Source organism: Schistocerca americana, chromosome 5 (genome assembly GCF_021461395.2).
Source record: "Schistocerca americana isolate TAMUIC-IGC-003095 chromosome 5, iqSchAmer2.1, whole genome shotgun sequence".
NCBI lineage: Eukaryota > Metazoa > Arthropoda > Insecta > Orthoptera > Acrididae > Schistocerca > Schistocerca americana.
In genome coordinates this window covers 175815988-175843882 of record NC_060123.1, presented here as the reverse complement: position 1 = coordinate 175843882, position 27895 = coordinate 175815988, and the positions used below count along the sequence as shown (strand labels likewise).

General features: G+C 40.7%; 1 protein-coding gene across 1 annotated transcript; it reads left to right on the top strand.

Moving 5' to 3' along the window:
* LOC124616256 lies at positions 1-27395 on the top strand. Its single transcript, XM_047144559.1, has 5 exons — positions 1-97; positions 1583-1756; positions 12403-12495; positions 16671-16902; positions 27105-27395. The coding sequence occupies exons 1-5, from the start codon at positions 1-3 to the stop codon at positions 27334-27336; spliced, it is 828 nt and encodes a 275-aa protein (XP_047000515.1). The 3' UTR covers positions 27337-27395.
* The last annotated feature ends 500 nt before the right edge of the window (positions 27396-27895 follow it).

Genomic DNA, 27895 nt, shown 5'->3' with positions numbered 1-27895 from the left:
ATGCCAGTTAAAGCTACGTCTGTCAGTACTGAAGAAGAAATAGAGGATGACCCCCAGCACGAGACGTCACAAACCAGAGAGACCGAAATAAGTACACGTGAGTTCTACGCATAATAAAAAGAAGAAACATACAGGAACAGACGAGCTAACTGGATCTCTTAAATCTAAATTCTAAAGCCTTGCAAAACTTGTGAAATTAGATATCTATACTCTGCAAGTGCTTGGAAGAGAGTATGTCACATTGTACCAGTTACTGGAGTTTCTTTCTGTTCCATTCACGCATGGAGCGCGGGAAGAATGATAGTCTGAATGCCTCTATGCGTGCTATAATGAAGTTCGTCGAGGTATCGTTGGGACTTCGTACAAAATGCTGCATTACTTCAACGCAAATTGTTGCAATTTGTGACACGATGGTTACGGTAAGTTAACAATAAACGCCCTATTCTTGAACTTGTACCACGATTTACTGTGTTAACATTTCTATACGTTACCCGAATTTTTCTCTATATTGTAACACTACAACTGACCAGATCACATTGATCATTGTCCTTATTTGTAAACATCGCTGATTTCTTTGAGAAGAATTAAACACTGCTAACAGTAGTGCAACAACGTTAGTGATTCAAAGAGCAAGCAAGCCTTCAACAGACAAATTAAAACAAGGAAATAAAATTAAAATGAAGAACTTCGCCTATTACGCGGTCACACTTGTAATCCAACTAGCTACAAAATTACCTATGTAAAGTGGAAATATAAGATGTATCACTAAAGTAAAATAAAGTTGACACTCGCAAGTATATGGCTTATTTGAAATTCTTGCACGATTGTAATGACATTTTGCGTCTAAAGCAGGTACTGGTAATAGAAGAGGACAGAAATAAATTAAAGATATTGGCCTCCAAATTTGTTTTGCGAACACAGCTCACCAATAACGGATGACGCTCGCCCGGTTAGCCGAGCTGTCTAACGCACGGCTTTCCGGAGTGGGAAGGAGCGCCTGGTCCCCGGCACGAATCCGCCCGGCGGACTTGTGTCGAGGTCCGGTGAGCCGGCCAGTCTGTGGATGGTTTTTAGGCGGTTTTCCATCTGCCTCGGCGAATGCACGCTGATTCCCCTTATTCCTCCTCAGCTACACTATGTCGGCGATTGTTGCGCAAACAAGTTCTCCAAGTACGCGTACACCACTATTACTCTATGACGCAAACATAGGAGTTACACTCGTCTGGTGTGAGACGTTCATGGGGTTGTCCACTAGGGACCGAAGAACACAATAATCCTGAAAGAGTGGTTCGGAATGTGGCAGCAGAGGGGTGAAGTGGACTGCGGCAGTCGTTGCGGGGTTGTGGACCACTGTGGCTGCGGCGGGGACGTAGCCTCTCCGTCATTTCTTAACATACGATACAATACAATAACGGGTGACAGACACACTGTCGCTACACTGTCTGTTCTAAGAGTTTTCTCTTATGGTTTCTTTCAATTCCAAATGATTAGCTGTGCTGAAGGATATAAGTTGGGAAGGAAAAGCTCAGCATGAAGGACTAAAATTAGTAGGCAGCGAGTGACGACCTGTTTGGCCTTGCAGACTTCCTGTGGGACCTGGGCGAGGAAGTAGCGGAGCAGAGGGAAGTGGCGGATGGCGACGATACCGACGCAGACGTCGACGGCGGCCCGCTGGAGCGCGCCTGCTCTTGCGAAGGAGCCGCCTGCACGTGCTGCGTGGACTTCAATTTCACCTACGTCGATCTCGGTGGTCCAGGTATGGAAATGTCGTGTGGCTAGGGCCTCCCGTCGGGTAGACCGTTCGCCTAGTGCAGGTCTTTCAATTTGACGCCACTTCGGCGACCTGCGCGTCGATGGGGATGAAATGATGATGATTAGGACAACACAACACCCAGTCCCTGAGCGGAGAAAATTTCCGACCCAGCCGGGAATCGAACCTTTTTTTTTTTTTTTGTAACCATATATATTTATTTAAATATTTTAACAACGATACATTTAAAAAAAAAAAAAAAAAAGACATTTTTCTATTAATCTATTATCCTAGTGATGGTTAATATTATTGTCATTTTATATGTTTTCGTTTTTATATTTTCCTTTTTCGTTTTTCTCTTATTGTTTGTTCCTTAAACCCTTTTACATGGCCATTTGTCGTCTTTTTTTTTTGAGGGGGGTAGACATTGCAGGACAGGCATAACAGTTTATATTTGGCATCGTTGCATTGATTTGAGTTTATGTTTCTGTATGTGATGCACTTGTGATGACATAGGCACATTGTGTATTCTGGTTTGATCTCTTCCTCTAGTTACACTGTTTAGTGGGACAGTATGAAGTAGCGTCACCATGATAGATGGAGCAGAAGTGGAAGAAACTTTTTTTTTTTTTTTTTTACATATACTACAGAATATACCTAACTGAAGAAGGGAGAAAATTTTGTCATATTACATAAGAGAAGCAGAAAGGATAGTGTGAGTAATCAATAGAATTTTGTAGGCACAAAGTAAAGGAAATCAAATATCTAATAATAATGAGTAGTTGGCACTTTCCACTAGGGAGCACTTTGTGTCACTGATTCCACTAGGAAGGAACACTTTATAGTACTATACTTCACTATTTGATGCGAGAAGAGAAAGCTCTTTATCTTTTGTGTTGCACTTGTTCACTATCACTGCACACGTTATTCTTGTGGTGAGTGCGGTGAGGTGGCTGGTGGCGGTGCTGGGGGTCACAGGCTGGGGAGGACTCTGGCGATTGCTGTCTGCAGTGGAATCTGCAGGAAGTTTTTGAAGTTCTCGTGGTATCGCCTGTGCTGCTGGGCCGTCTTGTTCTCCTCCCAGAGGTCCATCAGGAAGGCCAGCCGGTCGGTCTGCCTCCGCGCTACGATGGCGTGTGCCGTCATGGCGAGGATCCAGAGAGTCGCCAGTCGCTTGGGTCGTGGAAATGGGTTGCAGTCTGGGGCGGTGATTGCTTCCACTGTGATGCTTCCCGGCGCCGTTCTGTTGATGTGGGCCACCATCTGCTGGCACGCTTCCCAGATGTTGATGGCATTCCCGCACGTGAATCGGTGCTCGAGGGTGTCGATCATGCCACATACGTCACACTTGTCACTTGCGACGAGTTTTATCTCCGCCAGTCTTTGGTTGGTTGGTACCGTTCTGTTAATTATTTTGTACCACGTCTCCTTCGCATGTTTAGGTAACACGTTTTCTGAGACGTTCCCCCATATTTGTTTCCAATTGTATTGCGGGAGTTTTTGTTCAATTTTGTTTTTTTCCGGCTTCCCCCTGAGGGCCCAGTATATTCTCTTGGCTGTTCTGTGGCTGGGATTCGCCACGGTGTCCAGAACGTAACTTTTGTTGGCGTAGTGCAGCCTGACGTGTCGCATTTTGCAGGGAATGTGTCTCGTGTCGACCGGCGCTTCTTGTGATGCGGGCTTGTATCTTCCAATTATCTTGGCTGTGACGCTGTCAGGGTTTTTGTCCTGGATGGCGAGCGTTCGTTTCAGTAGAAGGGCTGCACATTTAGTCTTTATATCAACTAGACCTAGTCCCCCTTCTTTTGTTGGCAGCGAGCACGTTGCTTGCGCCACTTTGAATATATTTCGACGCCACAACAGGTAGTACACTGCGCTCGTTAGTGCTCGCGCAATTTCTGTCGGGATGCTTAAGATTTGCGCCAGGTACCAAGCTTTCGACAGGATCGTCGTGTTTATCAGTTCTGTTTTCTGGTGGATTGTTAGCTTCCGGTTCGCGTGCTGTCTGGAGAGACCTCTTATGGTGTGTAGCACGTCCCTCCAGTTGTATGCGGCCATTCTAAGTGGACAAGACTGTATATATATTCCAAGAACTTTATGGCTTTCTGCTATTTTATACCATTGGCTGTCTGGTTTGAGTCGTTGATTCCCTATCGGCAGTAGCACTGTTTTTTTGGGGTTGGTTTGGGCGCCTGACGCTTTTTGGAATGTATTCATGATGGTTTCTACTCTCCCAATATCTTCCTGGTCTTCAATAAAGATGCCTAGGTCGTCAGCGTAGGCTACACATGCTACTGCTTTGCCTCCTACGGAGAAGCCTCTGATGTCGTTTGTGAGTTTCCGCAGGAGTGGGTCCAGTGCTATAGCGAATAGAGCCATTGACAATGGACAGCCTTGCCTCACGGATCTGTCCAGTTTTATCAGTTTTGTTTCCCAACTATTGATTATTACTGTCGATCTTGCAGTACTTAGTATCTTATGGATGATTGCGATGAATTTTTGCCCAAACCCGAGTCTATTTAGTGTCTCTACGAGATATTTGTGGTCGATCCTGTCGAAGGCTTTGTTGAAGTCCACCGAAATTATGGCACCTGCGCTTCTGGTGGTGGCTGCCTGTGCTATTATGTCCCTGTAGGTGCATGTGGCGTCAAATATATTTTTCCCTGGTACCGCACATGTTTGCCACGGACTGATGACTTTCCTCATCACCGATTTCAGGTTGTTTGCGATGCATTTCGCTATTATTTTATAGTCGGCGTTGAGGAGCGTAATCGGACGAAACTCTTCAATGCGGCGGGCGGCTCTCTTCTTAGGGATGAGTGTTATGGTCCCTTCGGTCAGCCCAGGTGGAATTTCCGCCCCATCGAGTATCTCGTTCACCATTTCCGTGAATTGCTCTCCTAGCACGTCCCAATATGCGAGGTAGAACTCGAGCGGGATGCCGTCGGCGCCGGGTGCTCTTCCTCTTGCGCTGGTCCTCATCGTTTCTTTGATGTCATCCACGTCGACATTTTCTGTCAGCAACGCCCTGTCTGCGTCTGTGAGCACGCTCCTCGTCTGCTGGAGGATTTCAGCAGTTGCCGCGTCGTCTGTCGCTTCTCGACGGAACATGTCTCGGAAATAGTCCTCGATGTGTTTTGTTAACTCCGTTTTCGTCGTGAGCGTCTTCCCTTGCTTGTCCTGAAGCTCTTTTACGCACTTTCCTGCGCCTCTCTCCCTTTCCCTATTTAGGTGGTGCATGGTGAGTGGCTCTTCATCCACATCGCCATATGTTTTACTTCTTGTGAGGACGCCTCTTATTTGCTGTTTCTTTATTTGAAGGAGTTTTGCCTTGATTCTCCTCACTCGCGGCAGGTATTGCTGGTCGTCTGCTGGTGCGTCGAGTGCGTCTTTCAGGCACTGCTGGTAGAATTCGGCCGTGGTTCGCCTCCAGAATGACTTTTCCGCGCTGTATCTTATCAACAGGCTGCGCATTGTCGGCTTCGCTCGTGCCAGCCACCACTCGGTCGTGCTGCTGTAGCGTGCGCGCTGTGCCAGGCATTCTTGCCACATTTCCACTATTTGCTTGCGCAGTTCCGCGTCCTGCAGGTGTTCCGTATTTAGCTTCCACGTGCTTCTTTTGCTGACGTTCTTTCCTTTTTGGAGATGCAGGCTGCATTCGTAGCTGCAGTGGTCCGAAAATATGACAGGATATACTTCGACGTGCGCAACATTTTTAGTTGCTGCTCTGCTGATATATATACGGTCCAGTCTGCTTTTACCATTTTTGTGGTGGTATGTAAATTCAGTGTGTGTTGGATGGAGAAGGCGCCACGAATCTTCTATTTTCAGTCGTCGGATCAGTTGTTGCAGTTCTGGGCACATGTTTGCTACAGGTATTTGGTCTTCAGCTGCGGCGACACAGTTAAAATCTCCTCCAATGATGATATTGTCATTGTTCTGCATCAGCAGTTCGGCTACTTCTTCATTATAGAAGGTGCTTCTTGCTCGCTTGTTGTCTGTGCCAGAAGGTGCGTATATGTTGATAAAGAGCGTCTTTTCTATGCTTAGCGCTATCCCTCGGCCGCTTGACAACATTTTAGTCCCGCCAAAGTCGATCCCGTTCCGTACCCGGGCCCTTAGGATTGACAGTCTGTCACGCTGACCACTCAGCTACCGGGGCGGACGGTGGTCCAGGTGAGGAGCTCATACAGCACTGGCAGCAGAGGTGTTTCCTCCATGTAGCAAATGCTACCGAGCCCTGCCGCACGTTTTCTGTTTCTTAGGGCGAAAATTAACCTTTAACAGTTTCGCATTGAAAGAAATAACCGTTTAGGATTTTGTGCGAATTACTGTTCAGTATTTTTAAAACACTGGAAATAGTGAATAGTTCACGTAAATTTGTATTTTCGAACGTATGAAGAAGAGGCAATGTGTATTGTACTTGTATGAATAGACTACTACTACTACTACTACTGCTAATAATTATGTTTTAATAAACATTTTACACATTACAAATTGGCACGAGACTTTTACTGACACGTTCATTTCCACTATGGTCTGCCGTGCAGTAGATAATACGAACTTGCGCCACAATATTATTGACAGGCTTGTTTGTTTTACATTGTTATCGAGGATCACCTAAAATCATTTCTTGATGAAAAACTAAGTAGTGCGTTGCCTTTTACATTTTAACATGAGCTGCAATTAAAAAAAAAAAAAAAAACAATAATGCTAGACAGTTGGCACAAGTCTGGACCCACAACTGCCAGCAAAGTCACTTCTACTCTCCGGCTACTTGAGCGACGGTAAAAATATGGAACAGTTTTTATCCTACTTCTCTTGCTTAGTGGAAACAAGAGGGGGTCACTTGGCCAGTTCATATGTATACACGACTTGTATAGATACTGGTCGAAAAGGTTTGATTCAGCTTTATGATGTAGAGACTTATCATTTGTAAACAGTTTTTTCCCTTGCTATTTGGTTGGAGCTGGTAAGTCAGCTGTGATAGGTAGTTTCAATATCTTGAGTAAACTGATTATGTTTCTCAGAAAATAGTTGTCACTGATTGGTAGGCATACATTTGTCTAATATTAAACAATGGAAACTCCAGGTTAGAATATCAACAATATAAGGAAAAGATAGATTGCTACTTACCGTGAAGATGACACATTGATTTGTTGACAGACACAATGAAAAGACGCTTACATACTATTCAGCCACAGTCTTTGTCAGAAAAGGAAACACACACACACACACACACACACACACACTCATATGTCTGCTTGTGTCGGTATATGTGTGGATGGATATGTGTGTGTGTGCGAGTGTATACTACCCCTTTTTCCCCCTAAGGTAAGTCTTTCCACTCCCGGGATTGGAATGACTTACCCTCTCCCCTAAAACCCACATCCTTTCGTCTTTCCCTCTCCTTCCCTCTTTCCTGACGAAGCAACCGTGGGTTGTGAAAGCTTGAAATTTGTGTGTGCGTTTGTGTGTTTTTTGTTTTGTCTATCTACCAGACCTTTCTTTTTTACAGGGTGTTTCAAAAATGACCGGTATATTTGAAACGGCAATAAAAACTAAACGAGCAGCGATAGAAATACACCGTTTGTTGCAATATGCTTGGGACAACAGTACATTTTCAGGCAGACAAACTTTCGAAATTACAGTAGTTACAATTTTCAACAACAGATGGCGCTGCGGTCTGGGAAACTCTATAGTACGATATTTTCCACATATCCACCATGCGTAGCAATAATATGGCGTAGTCTCTGAATGAAATTACCCGAAACCTTTGACAACGTGTCTGGTGGAATGGCTTCACATGCAGATGAGATGTACTGCTTCAGCTGTTCAATTGTTTCTGGATTCTGGCGGTACACCTGGTCTTTCAAGTGTCCCCACAGAAAGAAGTCACAGGGGTTCATGTCTGGCGAATAGGGAGGCCAATCCACGCTGCCTCCTGTATGTTTCGGATAGCCCAAAGCAATCACACGATCATCGAAATATTCATTCAGGAAATTAAAGATGTCGGCCGTGCGATGTGACCGGGCACCATCTTGCATAAACCATGAGATGTTCGCAGTGTCGTCTAAGGCAGTTTGTACCGCCACAAATTCACGAAGAATGTCCAGATAGCGTGATGCAGTAATCGTTTCGGATCTGAAAAATGGGCCAATGATTCCTTTGGAAGAAATGGACCAGTACTTTTTGAGGATGCAGGGACGATGGGACTGCAACATGGGGCTTTTCGGTTCCCCATATGCGCCAGTTCTGTTTATTGACGAAGCCGTCCAGGTAAAAATAAGCTTTGTCAGTGAACCAAATGCTGCCCACATGCATATCGCCGTCATCAATGCTGTGCACTATATCGTTAGTGAATGTCTCTCGTGCAGCAATGGTAACGGCGCTGAGGGGTTGCCGCATTTGAATTTTGTATGGATAGAGGTGTAAACTCTGGCGCATGAGACGATACATGGACGTTGGCGTCATTTGGACCGCAGCTGCAACACGGCGAATGGAAACCTGAGGCCGCTGTTGGATCACCTGCTGCACTAGCTGCGCGTTGCCCTCTGTGGTTGCCGTACGCGGTCGCCCTACCTTTCCAGCACGTTCATCCGTCACGTTCCCAGTCCCTTGAAATTTTTCAAAGAGATCCTTTATTGTATCGCTTTTCGGTCCTTTGGTTACATTAAACCTCCGTTGAAAACTTCGTCTTGTTGCAACAACACTGTATTCTAGGCGGTGGAATTCCAACACCAGAAAAATCCTCTGTTCTAAGGAATAAACCATGTTGTCTACAGCACACTTGCACATTGTGAACAGCACACGCTTACAGCAGAAAGACGACGTACAGAATGGCGCACCCACAGACTGCGTTGTCTTCTATATCTTTCACATCACTTGCAGCGGCATCTGTTGTTGAAAATTGTAACTACTGTAATTTCGAAAGTTTGTCCGCCTGAAAATGTACTGTTGTCCCAAGCATATTGCAACAAACGGTGTATTTCTATCGCTGCTCGTTTAGTTTTTATTGCCGTTTCAAATATACCGATTTTTGAAACACCCTGTATATATATATATATATATATATATATATATATATATATATATATATATATATATATATATATATATATATATATATATATAAACAAAGATGATGTGACTTACCAAATGAAAGCGCTGGCAGGTCGATAGACACACAAACAAACACAAACATACACACAAAATTCAAGCTTTCGCAACAAAGTGTTGCCTCATCAGGAAAGAGGAAAGGAGAGGGAAAGACGAAAGGATGTGGGTTTTAAGGGAGAGGGTAAGGAGTCATTCCAATCCCGGGAGCAGAAAGACTTACCTTAGGGGGTGTGGTGTGATGTGGATCTGAGTATGTGGAAAGCATGGTCCTTGTTGTCTGGAGTTAGGGTGTGTATCAGAGACAAAAAACTTAATCTGAAAAAAAAGATATACCATTCCATTATGTTGCCAGGTGGGAATTTTGTGGACAATACACATTCCAAACAGATCAGAATAACTTACAGATGTCAATGAGCATACACTAAGTGAAGCTTAGGCATCCAGATGCATAACAAATTGAGATGGCACCAGAGTCCGGAAAAAGTTAACTGAAAACCTCAGTTCTGCTGCATTTCTATATTTCCTCTTTTTATAAAATAAATTTTATTTGTTTTCTTGTCCAGGTATTTCTACTTGGCCTTACCATTTGCATAGTCTATAAGGAAAATATTTTTGCTTGTCATATTGTGCTTTTGAATTTCACAGTTCATCCTAAATCCTTACTCTCACATATACCATAAGGGAGTAAATGTATTGGCAAAGAGATGTAAGAACCCCATGCTCTCAGAACAAGCTTCTGCAAGATGCTCAGTCATCAACTTTACATAATATTCTTACTGCACACTTCTGTATAATGAGTCCTTTCTCAAGCTCAGCTGCTTTACCCTGGTACATTATGCCATTGCATAGTACTGAAATTACGCTAGCAATTCTGTCTGCAGTCCAACTTCATGAGAGAGGTTTCTCAACACAAAGTAGGCAGAACTGCCTCAACATCTATATCTATGTGCGTACTCTGGAAGCCAGCACATGATGCATGGTGGATGATACCTTCTACTACTACTGCTCATTCCCTTTCCTGTTACACTCCCAAATAGAGAGAGGGAAAAACAACTACCTATATGCTTCCACATGCACCCTGGTTTCTCTTATCTTATCGTCTTGGTCCTTGCACAAAACGTATGTTGGCAACAGTAGAATTGTTATGCAGTCAGCGTCAAATGTTGAGTCTCTAAATTTTCTCAAGAGTGTTTCGTGAAAAGAACGTTGTCTTCCTTCAGTTCTTGAAGCATCTCCATAACACTCATGTGTTGACTGAACTTAGCAGTAACAGATCTATCAGACTGCCTCTACATTATTGTTTCGATGGCCTCCTTTAATATGACCTGGTGGTCCCAGATACTCTAGCAGTACTCAAAAATTTGTTGCGCTAGTGTCTTAAACATGGTCTCCTTAACAGATATGCTACACTTTCCTAAAACGCTCCCAATAAACCAAATTCAACCATTCACCTTTCCTATTGTTATCCTGAAGTGCTCATTCCATTTCATATAGCATTGCAACATAACACTTAGATATTTGATCTCCATGACTATGTCAAGCAGCATGCTGCTGATTCTGTATTTGAACATTACAGGATTATTTTTCCTATTCATCTGCATTAACCTACATTTGTCTACATTTAGAGCAAGTTGCCATTTATCAAAGCATCTATAAAGTTTGTCTAAGTCATCTTGTACCCTCCTACAGTAATTCAGTGACAACATCATCCCATACACCATAGCATCATCAGCAAAAACAGGCATGGATTGCTGCTCACCCTGTTTGTCAGATCATTTATGGATATAGAGGAGAAGGATGGGCCTATCACAATCCTCTGGTGCACTCCTGATGATACCCTTGTCTGTAGTGAACTCACAATTGAGAATGAAGTACTGGATTCTCTTATTTGAGAAGCCTTTGAGTCATTCATGTAACATACATCCAAGTAACTTCACAGAATATTTTTGCCAACTGCAATGAATTCTCCTTCTCCTATGGCATCTAATCTGTCTTCTCGATATACTTTCCATGCCTCTTGGTTCCAAGAATAATTTGAGTGTAAAAGCTTTCCTTGACAGCAGTAAATTCAGGAACTTTGTTATGAATACAAGTACTCTGCTACATGAGTAGCTGCACCCTTTGTGAACTGCACCCGCAACCTATCAGGGGGCGTCCAGAAATCCCCCCCCCCCCTTTCCCCATAACTCAGGTCAAGAAATGTGCAGCCAAGACTGTCATAGAATTGATAGAGTCCTTGGTTTGTATCCCCCTATCCCCCCCGCCCCCCCTCGGCTCAAAGGATGCCGATCAACATTGGGTACAATGCTGCAAATAGTGAACCCCGCTTTCACCCCATACGCCAGGCTAGTGGTCTTCACAACTTCTGCCAGTTGCCCGTACAAACTGAGGATGACCTCAGAACCCAAGTGACAGATGTCATTAGTGCTGATGTGAGCCAGAAATATTGACAACAGTTTTTTGCTAATTCACATGCTGGTCCATCTCAGTCTGGATATCTAGAAATATTATGTGTCTTTGTGTGATTAAGGGTTAAGCATCTTATTGCGAACCAGTTTTAAGTCATTCCCTCTAAACTCCTGGCTGCACCTGGTGCGGCTGTGGCTGGTATGGATGTGATTGGGCCCTTAATCAGTATACAAGTTATAGCATACAATATCATTTATAAGAACCCTCAATTGATTAACAACACAGCTATGTATTTGACAGGCTGATTATGGTGTACACTATTTAACTGGTCTCCAAAAAGCTTGAACTAGGCTATGAGCAACACAGAAAGCAAGCAGCTAATAAATATTTCTCCTAGATCAGATGATGATAAGATCTATTTCAAGTTTCTATTGTCAATCAAAAACAGAAAAAAATAGAAAGTTGCCTGCTGACTAAACTTGTCTGTTACCAAGTACAGAAAGTTTCATATTGCCTGTGGTTCAGTATTCATATGTAACTTATTTAAGAAAGTTTAGTTGGAAATGAGTCTAATTACTTTATTGCACTACACTTTTGTTTGTTCTTACTCATTTTTCCTGGTGTACTTTTTGAACCAAATAGTTAATAATACTTGTACCATATGGGTTGATTGCCATCTTTAGCAACTGCAACGAAACATGCAAAATGGCAGGGGGACAATGATACTTCCCAACATGAAAGTGCACTTATCTTAAGTGCAGTGAAAGTGTTCTCTGCAAAAACATGTGGAAGATGAAAAAGAATGCAGTAAACAAAAAGAAAAGAAAAAAACGTTAGTAATGAAAAGAATAAATACTGTTTATAGTAATAAGTAAAGCACGTGAACTATTGATGATCATAACAAACAAAATTATAAGAGAAGAAACCGTATTGTTACAGTGACCACTTCAGGATGTTTTAAAAGAAAGTGAAACACTTCTGGGCTTAATAAAACTTTTATTGCAGTTGCTAAAGATGGCACTTAACCTATACAACTTATATATGTGCAACTGTGGAAAAAAGAGGCCAGAAAACAAAAACGCAACATGTATATTTAATACAACATTTGTCACTAATCTTTTCAGGATGTGTGGAGATGACATACCTGTCTCCTGCTGAAGGAATTAATGTCAATATTTCTTATGGAGACAATGTCCTTCTGAGTGAAGCAATCAAGGGTGAGTTTTGTATTTTCTAATCAATCACATTATTCATGAAATTCTTAAATACTTTCCAGTCCATCTGCTCCTGAAAGGTATCCATTGGTAATAATAAAAATTAATTTGAGATTAACTGTGATTAACAAAATTTAATAAAAGATCAATACATAATTTTCATGTAGATGTTGTCTCCCAGCCTAGAGTTCAGAGTGAGGATCCGCATTCTGTTCGAAAGTTCTTCAGTAAACTATCACCAGATTTAAATCATGCAATTGAGAACTGCAATAAATTGAAAAGCAAATTGAAAACATATAAGTTAATACTAGTCATTTCTACAAATAATGTGCCTTGCTGCAAGGTTTTTGGATTACCAATAGCACTATGACACATGACAGTTTTCAACATAAACAGATCTCTGTTTTTACTGTAAGAGGACAGCTTCTGTTCTTGATAAATATAAATGCCAAAACGTAAATAATAAGCTGGCAGAAATAGATAATTAGCAGCTATTTAGTATACCTGACGAAACAGCAATCTTTTCAAAAGATAGGTGCTATTCTGCTAATTTTACTGCATTAAATTTATCTTCCATAAGCTCATAGGTCATAGTATGAGGGTGGTTTAAAAAGTTCCTGGAATCACCATGAGAGGTCAGCACTAGCGCAACGAGTTGTTCACATGATATTCATTGGACTGTTGCCTGTAAACATGTGCCACGTCATTGCTCTTGGAAGAGAGCTGTGGTTGTGATGTGGCTCTGTTGTTGCGATTTGTGAAGATGGAAAAAATCGAGATTCGAGCAGTGATTAAGTACTTCATAAAGAAAGGTATGAAAGCAAAGAACATTCATGCTGATTTCCAGAATACATTGGGGGACTCAGCTCCTTCATATTCAACTGTTGCCAAGTGGACAAATGAATTTAAACTGGTTGGAGAGCATAGATGATGATCAGTGCAGTGGTTGGCCAAGGTGTGTCACTACTCCAGAAATCATTGCGAAAGTGCACAAAATGGTCATTGAGGATCGCCAGTTGAAAGTGTGTGAAATTGCTCACACTTGCCAGATGTCATCTGAAAGGGTATATCACATTTTAACTGAAGAGTTAGAAATGAAAAAATTATCTGCAAGATAGGTGCCATGACTCTTGATGCTGTATCAAAAACATGTGCTGTCGCCATGGCAAAATTACATTAACTAAGGTATGAATTGTTGCCACATTCACCTGATATGGCTCTGTCAGACTTCCATCTCTTCCCAAAACTGAAAATTTTTCTTGGTGGATGAAGATTCACTTCAAACAAAGAATTGATAGCCAGAGTTGACAACTATTTTGCAGGCCTGGAGGAAATTTATTTCTGAGATGGGATCAAGGCACTGGAACATCATTGGGCCAAGTGTGTTAATCTACAAGGAGACTACATTGAAAAATAAAAAAGTTTCAGTGATGTAAGTACTTTTTTTCTATTCTGTTCCAAAAACTTTTCAAACCACCCTCTTGCTTTGGTGACAGTTACCTATTAATGGTGTTTTAACAACCGTTATATATCTGGATATGTTCATCAGGCCATCTTTTCCTTACAGGAAGGAATATACAGAAATGTATGAATGAAAGTTTTATATTCCAGAGCTTGTTGTTTGGTCAGTTTGCTATGAGGGCACTTAAAAAATTAAGTTATATGTTGTCTAAAAACAAAGACGATGTGACTTACCAAACAAAAGCGCTGGCATGTTGATAGATACACAAATAAACACAAACATACACATAAAATTCAAGCTTTAGCAACCAACGGTTGCTTCGTCAGGAAAGAGTGAAGGAGAGGGAAAGACGAAAGGATGTGGGTTTTAAGGGAGAGGGTAAGGAGTCATTCCAATCCCGAGAGCGGAAAGACTTATCTTAGGGGGAAGAAAGGACAAGTATACACTCGCACACACACACATATCCATCCGCACATACACAGACACAAACAGAGATTTGTAAAGGCAAAGAGTTTGGGCAGATATATCAGTCGAGGCAGAAGTACAGAGGCAAAGATGTTGTTGAATGATAGGTGAGGTATGAGCGGCAGCAACTTGAAATTAGCGGAGGTTGAGGCCTGGTGGGTAATGAGAAGAGAGGATATACTGAAGGGCAAGTTCCCATCTCCGGAGTTCTGACAGGTTGGTGTTAGTGGGAAGTATCTAGATAACCCGGATGGTGTAACAGTGTGCTAAGATGTGCTGGCCGTGCACCAAGGCATGTTTAGCCACAGGGTGATCCTCATTACCAACAAACACTCCTCTTTCCTGACGAAGCAACCGTTGGTTGCGAAAGCTTGAATTTTGTGTGTATGTTTGTGGTTGTTTGTGTATCTATCAACATGCCAGCGCTTTCGTTTGGTAAGCCACATCATCTTTGTTTTTAGATATATTTTTCCCACATGGAATGTTTCCTCCTATTATAAGTTATATGTTGTTATTGCAGGTCAAGTAACTCATATTGAGTGCTGCACCACACTCCAGAGTGACAGAGGCACATTACACTATTTTTTGACATAATCACCAATACTCTGTAAACAACAGTCAGAATGTTCTATTAATTTTTCAATGCCTTGATGATAGGAATCCACTTCTCGGTCAGGGTGCCATCTGAGTACTGTTGTGTGAAAATCCAAATCTTATAAAAATCTGCACTTACTGCAAATTGGTTCCTTGATTGCTAGACATTGTCATCTACGGGCAATCACTATCAAATGCTCCTGTGTGGCCTTTGTCATGTTGTTGGCACGATTTCACTGTGACTGGACACAAATTTACATTTGGTCCATATACCACCAGAATTTCATGGTTAATCTGTGCAATTTAGACATTTAGCCCACAAGAATAGTGCTGTCCTGCTTAAATCAACTTTTGAGTGTGTTTCCAGTTGCTGCGCCATTTCAGTCCTGCACTGTGATGCATTTGTTAACCATATCACAGCAGAAATGTGTCCAGAGGAAGCCCAGAAAACAATGTGCCAATGTTCTCAATGTTCTTAGTGTGGACGACATGTTACATACTGTTTGAAGTCACCCCATAATTCTTTTCAATATAACTTAAAAATTAGTGGTGAATCTTCTGTGATTTCCTCCACAGGAATTTAAAGCTGGTTTTTTAACCTCAGCATCAAAGCTGCAAAAAGAAGTGCAAGGTATTGCATCCGGACTGTGATCCGGCACTAAATATCACTCCACTATAAAATTTGATGTACCACAAACATTTTCTGCATAAAGAAATGAGAACAATAAGCAGTATGAATCCAGAAGTCTTCTGAATCAATTTTTCCTTCATAGTGTAGCAATTCTGGCTGCAAGGTTTATTGCATGTCACATTCATAGAAAGTGGGTGCCAGAGAGGGGGAGGTGGGGGCTCCTCAACACTCAAACTGGAAATCCTGCACCCCGTGGGACCATCAGGTTGTTAGGGAGTATTTGGTGAACCTATAAATGGTTAACTGTAGCCTAGTAAGAGCATTTCAATAAATTATGCAGAGAGATGTAAATGGTGTTCCATAAAACTTTGCTTGTAGCTATTTATGAAAGGACACCTGAAAAAAGTCTTCTGACTTAATTCCTGTGTACTCACAGTTTTGTATGGGTGGAGATACAGATCTGTACTGAAAACTCAGCTTACAAATTTATCAGAAATCTCGAATGCAACAGCATGTTTTTGAACATTGCCTTGGAGGCTAGTGTGTGGACTTTTTAATGGCAGTGATACTTTTGTGATTTTAATGCTCCTAGGATGGCCAGATGGTTTATTTGTAATGGACATACAGTTTTTCTTAGATATGCAACCCATTCCATTATCTCATGATCTAAAGAGACAACACTGGATTTAAAAGGAAGGACAGGCAAAATGTTTTTGTGTCACAGTAATTGACTCATTATATATTTGGGAAAATAAACACACTTCAGCTATTTAGTACTCTGTTTTCAGAACCGAAGCATAGATTTCCCTGGTCACACAGGACTCCACATTTGATTCCATCAATGATTGTCTTTTGGGTGATGTATACTGCTATAATCTGGATTAATTGCATATACCTTTAATATCTTATTATTAACATGCATTTCAAATTTATAATAAAAGATTGTTTTCTGTAGTAGGGGGTGAAACTATAAATGACTCTTCTTTTAGAACTGAATAATTCATTTTGTTGATTTCACATTGGTAGGTGCAAAACCAGATCCAGTGTGTCTAAATATGCTGGGTGGCCTCACACAACTGTGCGCACGATTTAGTGATCTTGCACCTACCTCTGATGGGTTGAGATGGTGCTTGCAGTTGGAACCTGCTCTACTTGGTGATGTACAAGCTCAGTTCCCACTTGGCTGCTTTCGAATGGGATCAGATGGAATGGTTCCGGATCCACCAGTGAATGCCACACTGCCACCAGCCAATACCGTGTAAGTAACACATATTTATTTGTAATTGGCCGTGACCATTGGCATAGCAACCTGGATTTATATTAGAATTTTCAGTAATGCTGTCACTTCATTACAAAAAGTACAAATGCAAATACAAATATATATATTTGTAACATATGCGTTTTGTTAGATGTAGGATAGTGTATAATGCTAGACTACAACAAACTTAATATTCTGTATGCAATGTGTTATTGCCATATGAATCTTTTTTTCTAATTATAAATTATCACAATGAGCCAGCTGTTCTAACCAATTTGATGTTTCAAATTGTCATGGTAAAAGTGGTTGTCCTTTACATGACAAATATATAGGTTCAGTACCACTCTGTGGGTGGACGAATTACTTTTGTGTGCTCACACACACACACACACACACACACACACACACACACACACACACACACACACACACTATATTTGATCTCCCTATCTCTTTCAAATTCTATGGCAGCCAGTTTTGCTTGTTAGGTAGTACCCAAAGTGTCAAACAGATATAATTTTAACATTTAATTTATCATTGGCAGTGAGAGAATTAAGAACAAAGCACTTTCACTTTTTAAAAAAGGAAGGGCAGGGATATTGGGGGTACTGATCATGGCCTTATCAATAGAACTAGAGTGAAAGAGGAGAAGAGTGGAAATTTGTTGTGGCTGTATCAACAGAGTTGCAGTGTCATGTGTCTTGTGTAATGTAGAAATACTTCAGAAAATCTTACTGAGGGTGACTGGTCATGAACTGGAGATCCTTTCTTCTTTACTAAAAATTCAGGCTCTGTACCATGTCACAGAGCAGAACAAGAAAACAGTACTGTAAGACATTTCATAATTTAAGGGAAGGTAAACAGGTGACAGAGCCTTAGACCACACTTAAATTTGGATGAGTGATGGATACTTTTTGCTTAATTTTATTTTCTGCTCACTGAAATGAACCTGCTAATATATCAGATGTTCTGGTCTGGCAACTGAAATAAAAATACATTCTGCACTGATGTAGATGTAGAGGAATTTTGAATAATACCTTGTATCTCATTACCAAATGTACTCACAGAAGGGTCTCATTGTTTTCTACTTCATTTGAAAATGAAATGTTCTAATTTTGCTTCATTTTGGTTATCCCATTATCACATCTTCTTGATTCTGAATACATTGTTATGTACCATCTTAACCAGTACCTTGTTCTGTAATATTTCATCTGCTATTCAACATATAAGTGGACTTGCTTGCTGTCTCTTCTTTCCTCGGTAGCACCATATGTTCATAGTCTCAAACCAAAAAACTGTTTAGACATTTTAACTATGTCCAACAACAATGAGCTCAGAACTAAGGATTTTTAGATTCATTAGTGGGCAGATCTATTTTCCTCAACACACTACTGAGTGATGACTAGTCTCTAACAATTAGCTGTACTTTCTACATTATTTCGGCGGTAGCTCTCATAAACACTGTCCAGCCAATTTTCATACAAAACAGTATCATTAAACAACACAGTGTAGCACCCTTTTATCTTGACATCTTAAACAAAAGTCACACTCAGTGGTAGTTCATTTGATTAGTTCCTTACTATTGTCTTTAGTAAACTTGTGTACACATAACATTACTTTGTAATTTACTGAAGTCACTCTCAAAACAAACTAAGCAATTGTTCACTAACTGATGTTCAGTAATCAAAGTCAGTGAGCATAACTGTCTTTCATAACATAGTTCATCATAACTGACACAACAAACCAGAAGTTTATGCATGTATGTGCTCTGTTGTTCACTACAGAAATGTGGATTCCAACACATAACTGTGAACTCCTTACACTGAGATGTTAATGTTTTCAAAACTGACCATGAACTTTAACACACGCATGTGTACAGTACAATTACCAAATGATGATTACATGTTTAAGCAAGTGAGTGATGCAGAGATGTTAGTGCAGTGATTGCGGTATATGGATTTTTTACATAGATGTTTCTCGTGTGATTATCAGATTCAGACAGAAGATTTTTGGAATGGTGAGATATATAAAGCATGCCAGAAAGATATATTGTAATCTTGATGGTTACATTATACTGTATAAAAATGCGGGGTGGACATTTAATAGAGTAGATGACCTTTAAGTTCCAACAATAATTTGCTTTAATGAAAAGGCAGCTGGTTAGACATGTATAAAGATTCACAGTACAATTTGATTGGCACACTGTATGCCTCTGAAATAGATTACTGATTTACAAGTAAAACTGCAAAGTTTTAAATTTTGCTGATTTTGTGCAAATTCTTAATTAGTGGCCCAACTGAATAATGAAGAGTGTTGTCTGGTCAGAAAAATTATATCAGTAATAGCATAATATCAATTCCTGGACTCTGACAAGTACAGTGGCTATAGTGGCAAAAATAATTTTGGGTGTGGCTGATCTTTAGGCCTGATATTAAGATCTTTAAAGTTTTTGGAAAACTGAAACATGGAATTAGGAAGAATGAAATCAGAACATTCTAACAAATTGTGTCAGTACTCTTAAAATTACTTATTAGCTCACTCCAATTTTACCATTACACACTCTAGTAACAATTTCTCTTAATTAATATGGTTCCAAACAAAAAGAAATACTTCATTATAACCAATTGACTGTAGATGATCACATGGGTAATAAAATTTTATGAAACATTGTATGAACAATACTTTGGCATTTTTAGGTAAAACACTGCTAGTACACTAGTATGTATAAATAGTTTCAGATAAAAGATAAGGAAAGCAATAGTTACTTAAGAGAAGTAGAATAATAGCAGGTAGAGTAATGTCATTTACTGCTTCAGGCATACCTATTTTCTGTTGAAGAAATAGGTTGATGAATAGCAAAAGAGACTAATATGGTGTTAAATTGCGGAAGGGAAAAGTGAGAAATCCCTAAAATCCTGTCACAAGGACAGTTATGGCAAGGAGAAGTTTTGAGGGAAGCCTCATTAACTTTGAAGTATAACTCAATAAATTACACATGATGAGGCAAACCTTGTGTGTATAACAGCAGACACCAAAGATATTCTTATCAGCATCTTCATATTCCACTAACTTCAAATAGTATTGTATCTCCTAGCTTCCTACAAAAAAAAAAAAAAAAAAAAAAAATGAAATGATCGTATGGCATTGTTGGTCGGGAGGCCCCATTCAAGGGAGTTCGGCTGCCGTATTGCAAGTCATTTTTAGTTCACACCACTTCGGTTACTTGCAAGTCGATGATGATGATGATGAAAATGATGATGGACACACAACACCCAGTCCCCTGCCAGGAATTGAACCTGAGCCCCCTGCATGGTAGGCAGTAATGCTACGGAGGCGCACGCTTCCTACACATCTTCACAAACATAAAAACAATGTTCCAAATATCCAAAGAACATTCGCTTCGGATCTATGTTTATGTAATATTCAAACCAGACTACATTTCAATAAATCAAAACTTGAAATGAAACCAAAGCTTTATGCTCTTTTAAGTAGCATAGCTTCCTGCGCACTTATCCTAGCAATAATTTTCAATGCAACAGAGTCCATAGCTGTGATGAATTTTTTTAAGAATTTCTTGAAGCCCTCAGCTGCCATTCTCTTTATTTCCTGTACAATTTCGGCCTTAGGCCATTTTCAAGTATTTCATGGATGATTTTTAGTAGCAGATTATGTCATATACGTCGTTGCTCCTATAACATCATGTTATGCTCATAAAATGAATCCAAGCAGTGCTCGAAAGTAATGTGCTCCTAAATAGTGTGAACACCTTGGATTTATTTTATGGGTATAACTTGAGGTCATAGGAGCAACAATGTATATGACATAATCTGCTACTAAAAGATCGTCAATAAAATACTTGAAAATGGCCTAAGTCTGAAACTGTACATTCATACAGGAAATAAAGAGAATGGCAGCTGAAGGCTTCAAGAAATCTTTCAAAAAATATCCTAGCAATATTCTAATACCACTAAAGCCACTGAGGCTAATTAATAATTATTTTCAAGAGAGAGTAATGTGTTCAGAAATGTAACTTTATTTTGCATGTAGCTGAACACAGGAACAATACCAAAGCAAAGATATATAAAAGAAGATAGCATAGCACTAGAACAAAACCAAAGAGTAAACACATTGTAAATAACATTCTTCACAGAATAAACGCCAAAGTCCACTGTGTGATGTTGTTGTCACCTGGCGGTTCCTAAACAGCCCCCCTTTGTAGAGCAAAGTATTTTATAATTCTGCCCACCCTTAAGCACTTATCCGACAACAGTGGGTCTTCTGGTGTGGTTTCCTGCTTCTGGCTTGGCGTGTTGCTCTCTGCGGGCAACACCTCTTCATCATATTGTGTAGGGGGCAGTTCTTCACTGGTTCTTGATTTTCTTCATCAGCTGGTGGCCACATGTGTGCCTGTTTAACTCTCTCAATGGAAACAGTTTGTCGCTTCCCGTCATGATTTATCTGCACCGTATGTTCATCTCTCATGAGTTCTTTATACGGCCCAGTATACGGCAGCTGAAGAGGTGTTCGTACAATGTCTGTTCTCAGCCACACATAAGGACAATCGCTAAGCTGCCTGTGAACGAATGGTGCGTTGGTGCAATGTCGAGAACCAGGTGTCAGTCGTAGCTGTGCCATGTGGTTGTGGACTTGTGGTAAGACATAAGGGATGTCACCCACTGTCACTTCCATCAGTTCAACAAAAAATTCTGCTGGCAACCAGTTCAGCCATGGATGCACTTAGGTCTGATTTGTGGGCAGTTCAGAGACGTAGCAGCGCCACTGGCAACGCTGAAGTCCAGCTGTCCTTATGGCACATCAATGCTGTCTTTAATGATCTGTGCCACCGCTCAACCAAGCCGTTGCTCGTTGGGTGATAAGTGGTGGTGCGGTGATGTCAGAATCTACAGAGCCTGGCTACTTGTTGAAACAAAGTGGATTCAAATTGTCGTCCTTGATCAGTTGTCACATATAGTGGACATCCAAAATGGGAGATCCGAGAAGCCAAAAATACTCAAGCTACCATCTCTGCTGAAATGTGGAGAAGCTTCCGCCCATCTCGTAAACCAGTCCACTGATGTCAACAAATACTTGTAGCCTTCCTAAGGTGGTAGAGGGCGCACAATGTCTAAATGAACATGGGGGGAAATCTCCAACTGCTTTACGTACATGCCGTCCAATCTTGTTCCTTTGGCACAGCATGCATGTTGTTGCCCAACGGTGGCAAGCCTTCCTTATACTCAGCCAGACAAAATGTTCTGTGAGTAGTTTGATAGTTGCTCTGCTACCCAGATGACTGAGTCCGTGTATGCTGTCGAAAACCTCTTTCCGTGGTTGCCTTGGGATGAAAGGCCCGGGTTTGTTCGTAGCTATGTCGCACCATATCTTCACATTTGTGCCCACTGGCTGGACTAATTTTAACTTAAGTCCAGTTGTTACATCCTGTAAGTAATGTTGGAGTTGTGCGTCATTAGCTTGTGTTGCGGCTAATTTATCGTAGTCTGTGGTTTGTGAAATAAACAAGACCCGCGACAGGAAATCAGTGGCCATGTTTTCGGCTTACTTGATGTGGTTGATATCTGTAGTAAGTTGACTGATGTATTCTAAGTGGTGAAATTGACATGAAGAACAGTTATCCTATGACTTACTGAATGCAAAGGCTACTGGTTTATGGTCGGTGTATACAGTAAATGCTCTTGCCTCTACATATGGGTGAAAGTACCAGATAGCTTCATATATCACTAATAGTTCTCTGTCGTATGCACTCCATTTCCTTTGTAGGTCTGTAAGTTTTCATGAGAAAAACCCCAAAGGCTGCCATTTGTCATTTATTTTCTGGTGCAGTGCAGCTCCCAAATCAACTTGGCTGCCATCAACTACTAATGACAGCAGTGCTTTTGGTACCGGATGAGTTATGAGTACTGCTTTTCATAAGTCAGCCTATAAGTGTTGAAATGCTCTCTCCATGTCCACGTTCCATTGCAACGGTCGTTTGCCATTTGCATTTTTACCTGTGAGAGTGTCTGTGAAGGGTGCTTGTACTAGTGAAGCTCGCACCAAATGCTGTCTATAGAAATCTACCACACATGAAAATGTTCTGAGTTGACAGTAAGTCTCGGGCTGGTTCACATTGTCGATTACTGCTACCTTGTCCTCTTGCAGGCGTATGCCCTCCACCGAAACTTCATATCCTAGAAACATCACGTGCCGTTTTCGCAGTTTGCATTTTCCTTTGTTGACTATTATTTTGTACTGTTTTATTCAGGCGAACAATGTGGACAACTTCTCGTGTGGTTTTGCCATTGTTGATGAGATTAATATGTCATCAAGACATCTGAAGCAACCTTTCAACTCACGCAACACTTCATCAATAAATCGTTATCATGTTTTAGCTGCATTCTTTAACCCAAAAGGCATTTGGACATATTCGAATTAAACCAAAGGTGTTGTAACTGCTGTTTTCAGTAAGTCTTCCTCTGCAACCGGTACTTGGTGATAAGCTTTTTTACAATCAATAGTGCTAAAGAATGAGATTTTCACTCTGCAGCGGAGTGTGCGCTGATATGAAACTTCCTAGCAGATTAAAACTGTGTGCCCGACCGAGACTCAAACTCGGGACCTTTGCCTTTCGCGGGCAGGTGCTCTACCATCTGAGCTACCGAATCACGACTCACGCCTGGTACTCACAGCTTTACTTCTGCCAGTACCTCGTCTCCTACCTTCCTAACTTTACAGAAGCTCTCCTGTGAACCATGCAGAACTAGCACTCCTGAAAGAAAGGATATTGTGGAGACATGGCTTAGCCACAGCCTGGGGGATGTTTCCAGAATGAGATTTTCACTCTGCAGCGGAGTGTGCGCTGATATGAAACTTCCTGACAGATTATAACTGTGTGCCCGACCGAGACTCGAACTCGGGACCTTTGCCTTTCTCGGTCGGGCACACAGTTTTAATCTGCCAGGAAGTTTCATATCAGCGCACACTCCGCTGCAGAGTGAAAATCTCATTCTGGAAACATCCCCCAGGCTGTGGCTAAGCCATGTCTCCGCAATATCCTTTCTTTCAGGAGTGCTAGTTCTGCAAGGTTCGCAGGAGAGCTTCTGTAAAGTTGAGATGGTAGAGCACTTGCCGATGAAAGGCAAAGGTCCCGAGTTCGAGTCTTGGTTGGGCACACAGTTTTAATCTGCTAGGAAGTTTCATATCAGCGCACACTCCGCTGCAGAGTGAAAATCTCATTCTGGAAACATTCCGCAGGCTGTGGCTAAGCCATGTCTCCGCAGTATCCTTTCTTTCAGGAGTGCTAGTTCTGCATGGTTCGCAGGAGAGCTTCTGTAAAGTCTGGAAGGTAGGAGACGAGGTACTGGCAGAAGTAAAGCTGTGAGTACCGGGCGTGAGTCGTGCTTTGGTAGCTCAGATGGTAGAGCACTTGCCCGCGAAAGGCAAAGGTCCTGAGTTCGAGTCTCCGTCGGGCACACAGTTTTAATCTGCTAGGAAGTTTCAATAGTGCTAAAGATCATTGCCACAGCTAATTGATTTGTGAAATTTTAAATATTAGGCACTGGGTAATGATCTGGTATAGTACATGCATTTAACTTCCTGTAATCGCCACATGGTCTCCATGACCCACCTTTTTTTCTTTACCAAATGTATGGGTGACACCCATGGGCTGTCTGATCTACTTATAATACCTGATGCCAGTAATGCCTCGAATTCTGCTTTTGCTGCCACAAACTGATCGGGTGCTAACCTGCACAGTCATTGATGTATTGGCTAACCGGGCGTGGTGTAAATGCAGTGTACAGTTTTGTGAGTTACTGCAGATTTTTTTGCGACTGTGTTATCATTTATGGCTTGTAACACCACATCACAGTTATGCTTGCCAGTGCAGTATGTGTCACGTTACATGATGCCATCTACTGTCTCTTGATGTCATTTAATCTGTGCATTAGCAAGTTCTATGGTAATGTACATGTCACAAAGAAAGTCTGCACCCAATATCGCCTCTCACACCTCTTCCAGAATGAAGGTCCACTGACAGCTTTGTGAGAAACCTAAAGCAACTTCTATTTTATGTGTGCCATGAGCAACAATGGGTGACTTATTTTGCTGTGGTTAATTGCATCAATGGAGTGCCATCCATTCCTTGATAGTCAGTAAAGGGGAGCACACTCACATCGGATCCTGAGTCTATTAGGTAGCAACGGTTCGACTTGACATCTCTGACATAAAGCCATTTGGAGGTGGTAAGAGAATTATTGACATTACTCAACTGTCTGTTGTTTTTATCGATCTCATCTCATTGTTGCAGGCACTTTGTGCTACTGCAGCTCGTTGCACCTATTGCAGGTCGCCGCTCATGTTTGGGTATGCGCATGGCTGCAAACACTTTGTTGCTCTATCCGCGAAGCGTCGGTAGTACCAACATACACTGGTACCAACATACACTTCTTCCCCATTAAAGATTGCCATGCAATTCATCTATGGATTGCCTATGGTCGCATGGACTTTTTCTGCTATCTCCAAGAGATTCTGCATGTTGTCTTTTTCATGACTAACTAGTGCGGCTTCTACCGTGCTTGATAATTGATCTAGCCAGATGTGTTTGAGCATCGCATCTGACAATTCTTCGGCATTGACGATACCATGCAAATGCTTCCAAAATTCCAACAGTGTCCCGTCACCTGTAGCTTCTTCTTTAAGCACCTGCCATATGCATTGATTTAACAGTTTACACATTCTGGTGAGTGATACATTTTTCAATGCTGTGTACAGTTGTTCTGCTGGAGGTCAGAGTATTACATCTTCTGCTGTAGTTGCTGCTCTAGCATCCAGCGCTGTCACCATTATCATGAACTTTGTCTGCTCATCATGGATCTTTCTTTGGGCAAACGTGAGCTCAGTCATTACAAACCATAGCTGCAATTTGTCTGGCAGGAACTGCAGTGTTCGAATTTTTACGTGCTGCATGTTTTCCGGCGAGCTGTTGGTTTGTACAGCCACACGCATGTTTGATGTTGGAGTAATAGGCGTCTCCAACGTTAACTTCAGTGCTTCAAGTTGTTGATGGATCTGTTCTTGAAAGTTCACCAGCTGCATCTCTTCATTCCTCCACAAACTTTCTGAAGTCACTTAATTATCTTGTTTGTACATCGCAATTTTCTTTATGTTCAGCCACTGAGGCTAATTAATAATTATTTCTGATAGAGAGTAATGCTTTCAAGAATATAACTTTATTTTTGCATGTTGTTGAACACAGGAATGATACCAAAGCAAAGATATAGATAAAAAAAGATGGCATAGCACTAGAACAAAACCAAAGAATAAACACATCAGAAATAACATTCTTCACAGAATAAATGCCAAAGTCCACTGTGCGATTTTTTTGTGCCACCAGGCGGTTCCCACACCACCATTCAGTACATCTAGGCCATACTTTGCAGCTATATAACTGATCCAATGCGAATCTATCCATATATCTGTTTAAACTACCTTTACTTGATAATGAGAAGTCTTCTGGGGCACAGATTAATGGGTAACTTGACACTGGAAAGAACAATATAGTTGTAGATCTTAGGAGCAGGTGCAAGAACTTGTGTGGCAGATCCTTGGGAGTGTTGTGTACATTAGGTATGTGGAGATGAACATATTAGCAGAAGGTATGATTCTTTGTCACCGTGAAAAAACTTCTATAAAAGTGGACATTCAAATTAATGGCTCTTGAGAACCCTGTTCATTTAGTTTGAGGTTTGCTCTGTCCTTGCACATGTTGTCAGTGTAAAGCTTAATTTATCTATCCAGTCAAACGCAAGGAGTGTGAGAATACCTATGGTGCTGATATAAACTGAGGTTGTTTTGCTGTTTTTACTACATTTATTTCCCTTCCTTCTGATAATAAATACACTGTTATTGTCAATAGTATCTTTCACATATCCCAATGAACTTAAAAAACCTTATTACCCATATTTATGATTTCAACAATGTTAGTGAAGCAAAAATTAATAATTGTTTAGTTTTGAAACGTGTTCTGTGCTTCTTACATTTCTCCACCCTAAAATGATGTTCAATCTTTCTTATATAAGATTACTGTGGCAATGTTTAATCTGAAATCTTAATACGAAATTTCCGCACACTGCTAAATAAACAAAATTTAAAGCTATAGATAAAGTTACCTGGTGTATGTATCAATAGTGTTTTTTTTCCTCCAGTGAGACAACTGATGAAGACATCAATGAAGAAGCTTTAATTGCAGCAGTAAATGAATCAGCTGAAGAAAGTATTTCATTCCTGAGTAATCTTTTAGGAATTACATTGTCAGGATCAAACAAAACTCAAGAACAAAACACAACTGAAGTAGCAACAGAATCTTCAGAGAATCCAGAAAGCAAAAGAAGGTCATTGCAGCAACATAAAAAAAACATTCATAAAAAGTGCAAATGAGAAGTTGTGAAATCATTTCTCACAGCTTCACTGATTGTCAAGACTGCAAGAAAATGACTCTCTTGTTACTTCATAGTCATTAATTTATTTATTACATTTCAGAATGTAGTGAACAAAAGCTAATTCCTAAAATTTGTTGTATAAGTTATTTATATTTGTTGTGTAGAAACAAATTAGAGAAACTTTCATTTTTATGTGATTTACTGTATGATTTTAGCTTATAAGTAAAGTTAATTATATATAACTGATGTACAAACTACTGTCAAGGACAATTTTTATAACATGAAATTACTTATGTGCAGATATAAGAGTTTCTCAGGTCAGTGATAATTTAAGGTTGATCCAGCATTAGTTGAATAATATACCTTGCAAAAGTCATGAAAAGTTAAGTCGGTGATGTTAAGTGAGTGATTGTTCCAATTTTTGTATGGTGTTGTATACTGCCAATAATAATCAATAATGAAACTTAAGATAATAAATTGGTCTCTATTGAATGTAACATTGTAATTCAATTCAAATAATTCTCAGTTTTTTGCAGTTATTTCATTTTAAAATGTTG

Coding starts and splice junctions, on each gene's coding strand:
- LOC124616256 (XM_047144559.1), top strand. CDS start 1: ATGCCAGTTAAAGCTACGTCTGTCAGTACTGAAGAAGAAATAGAGGAT. Junction 12,496..16,670: donor TCTGAGTGAAGCAATCAAGG/GTGAGTTTTGTA, acceptor TCACATTGGTAG/GTGCAAAACCAGATCCAGTG. Junction 16,903..27,104: donor CTGCCACCAGCCAATACCGT/GTAAGTAACACA, acceptor TTTTTCCTCCAG/TGAGACAACTGATGAAGACA.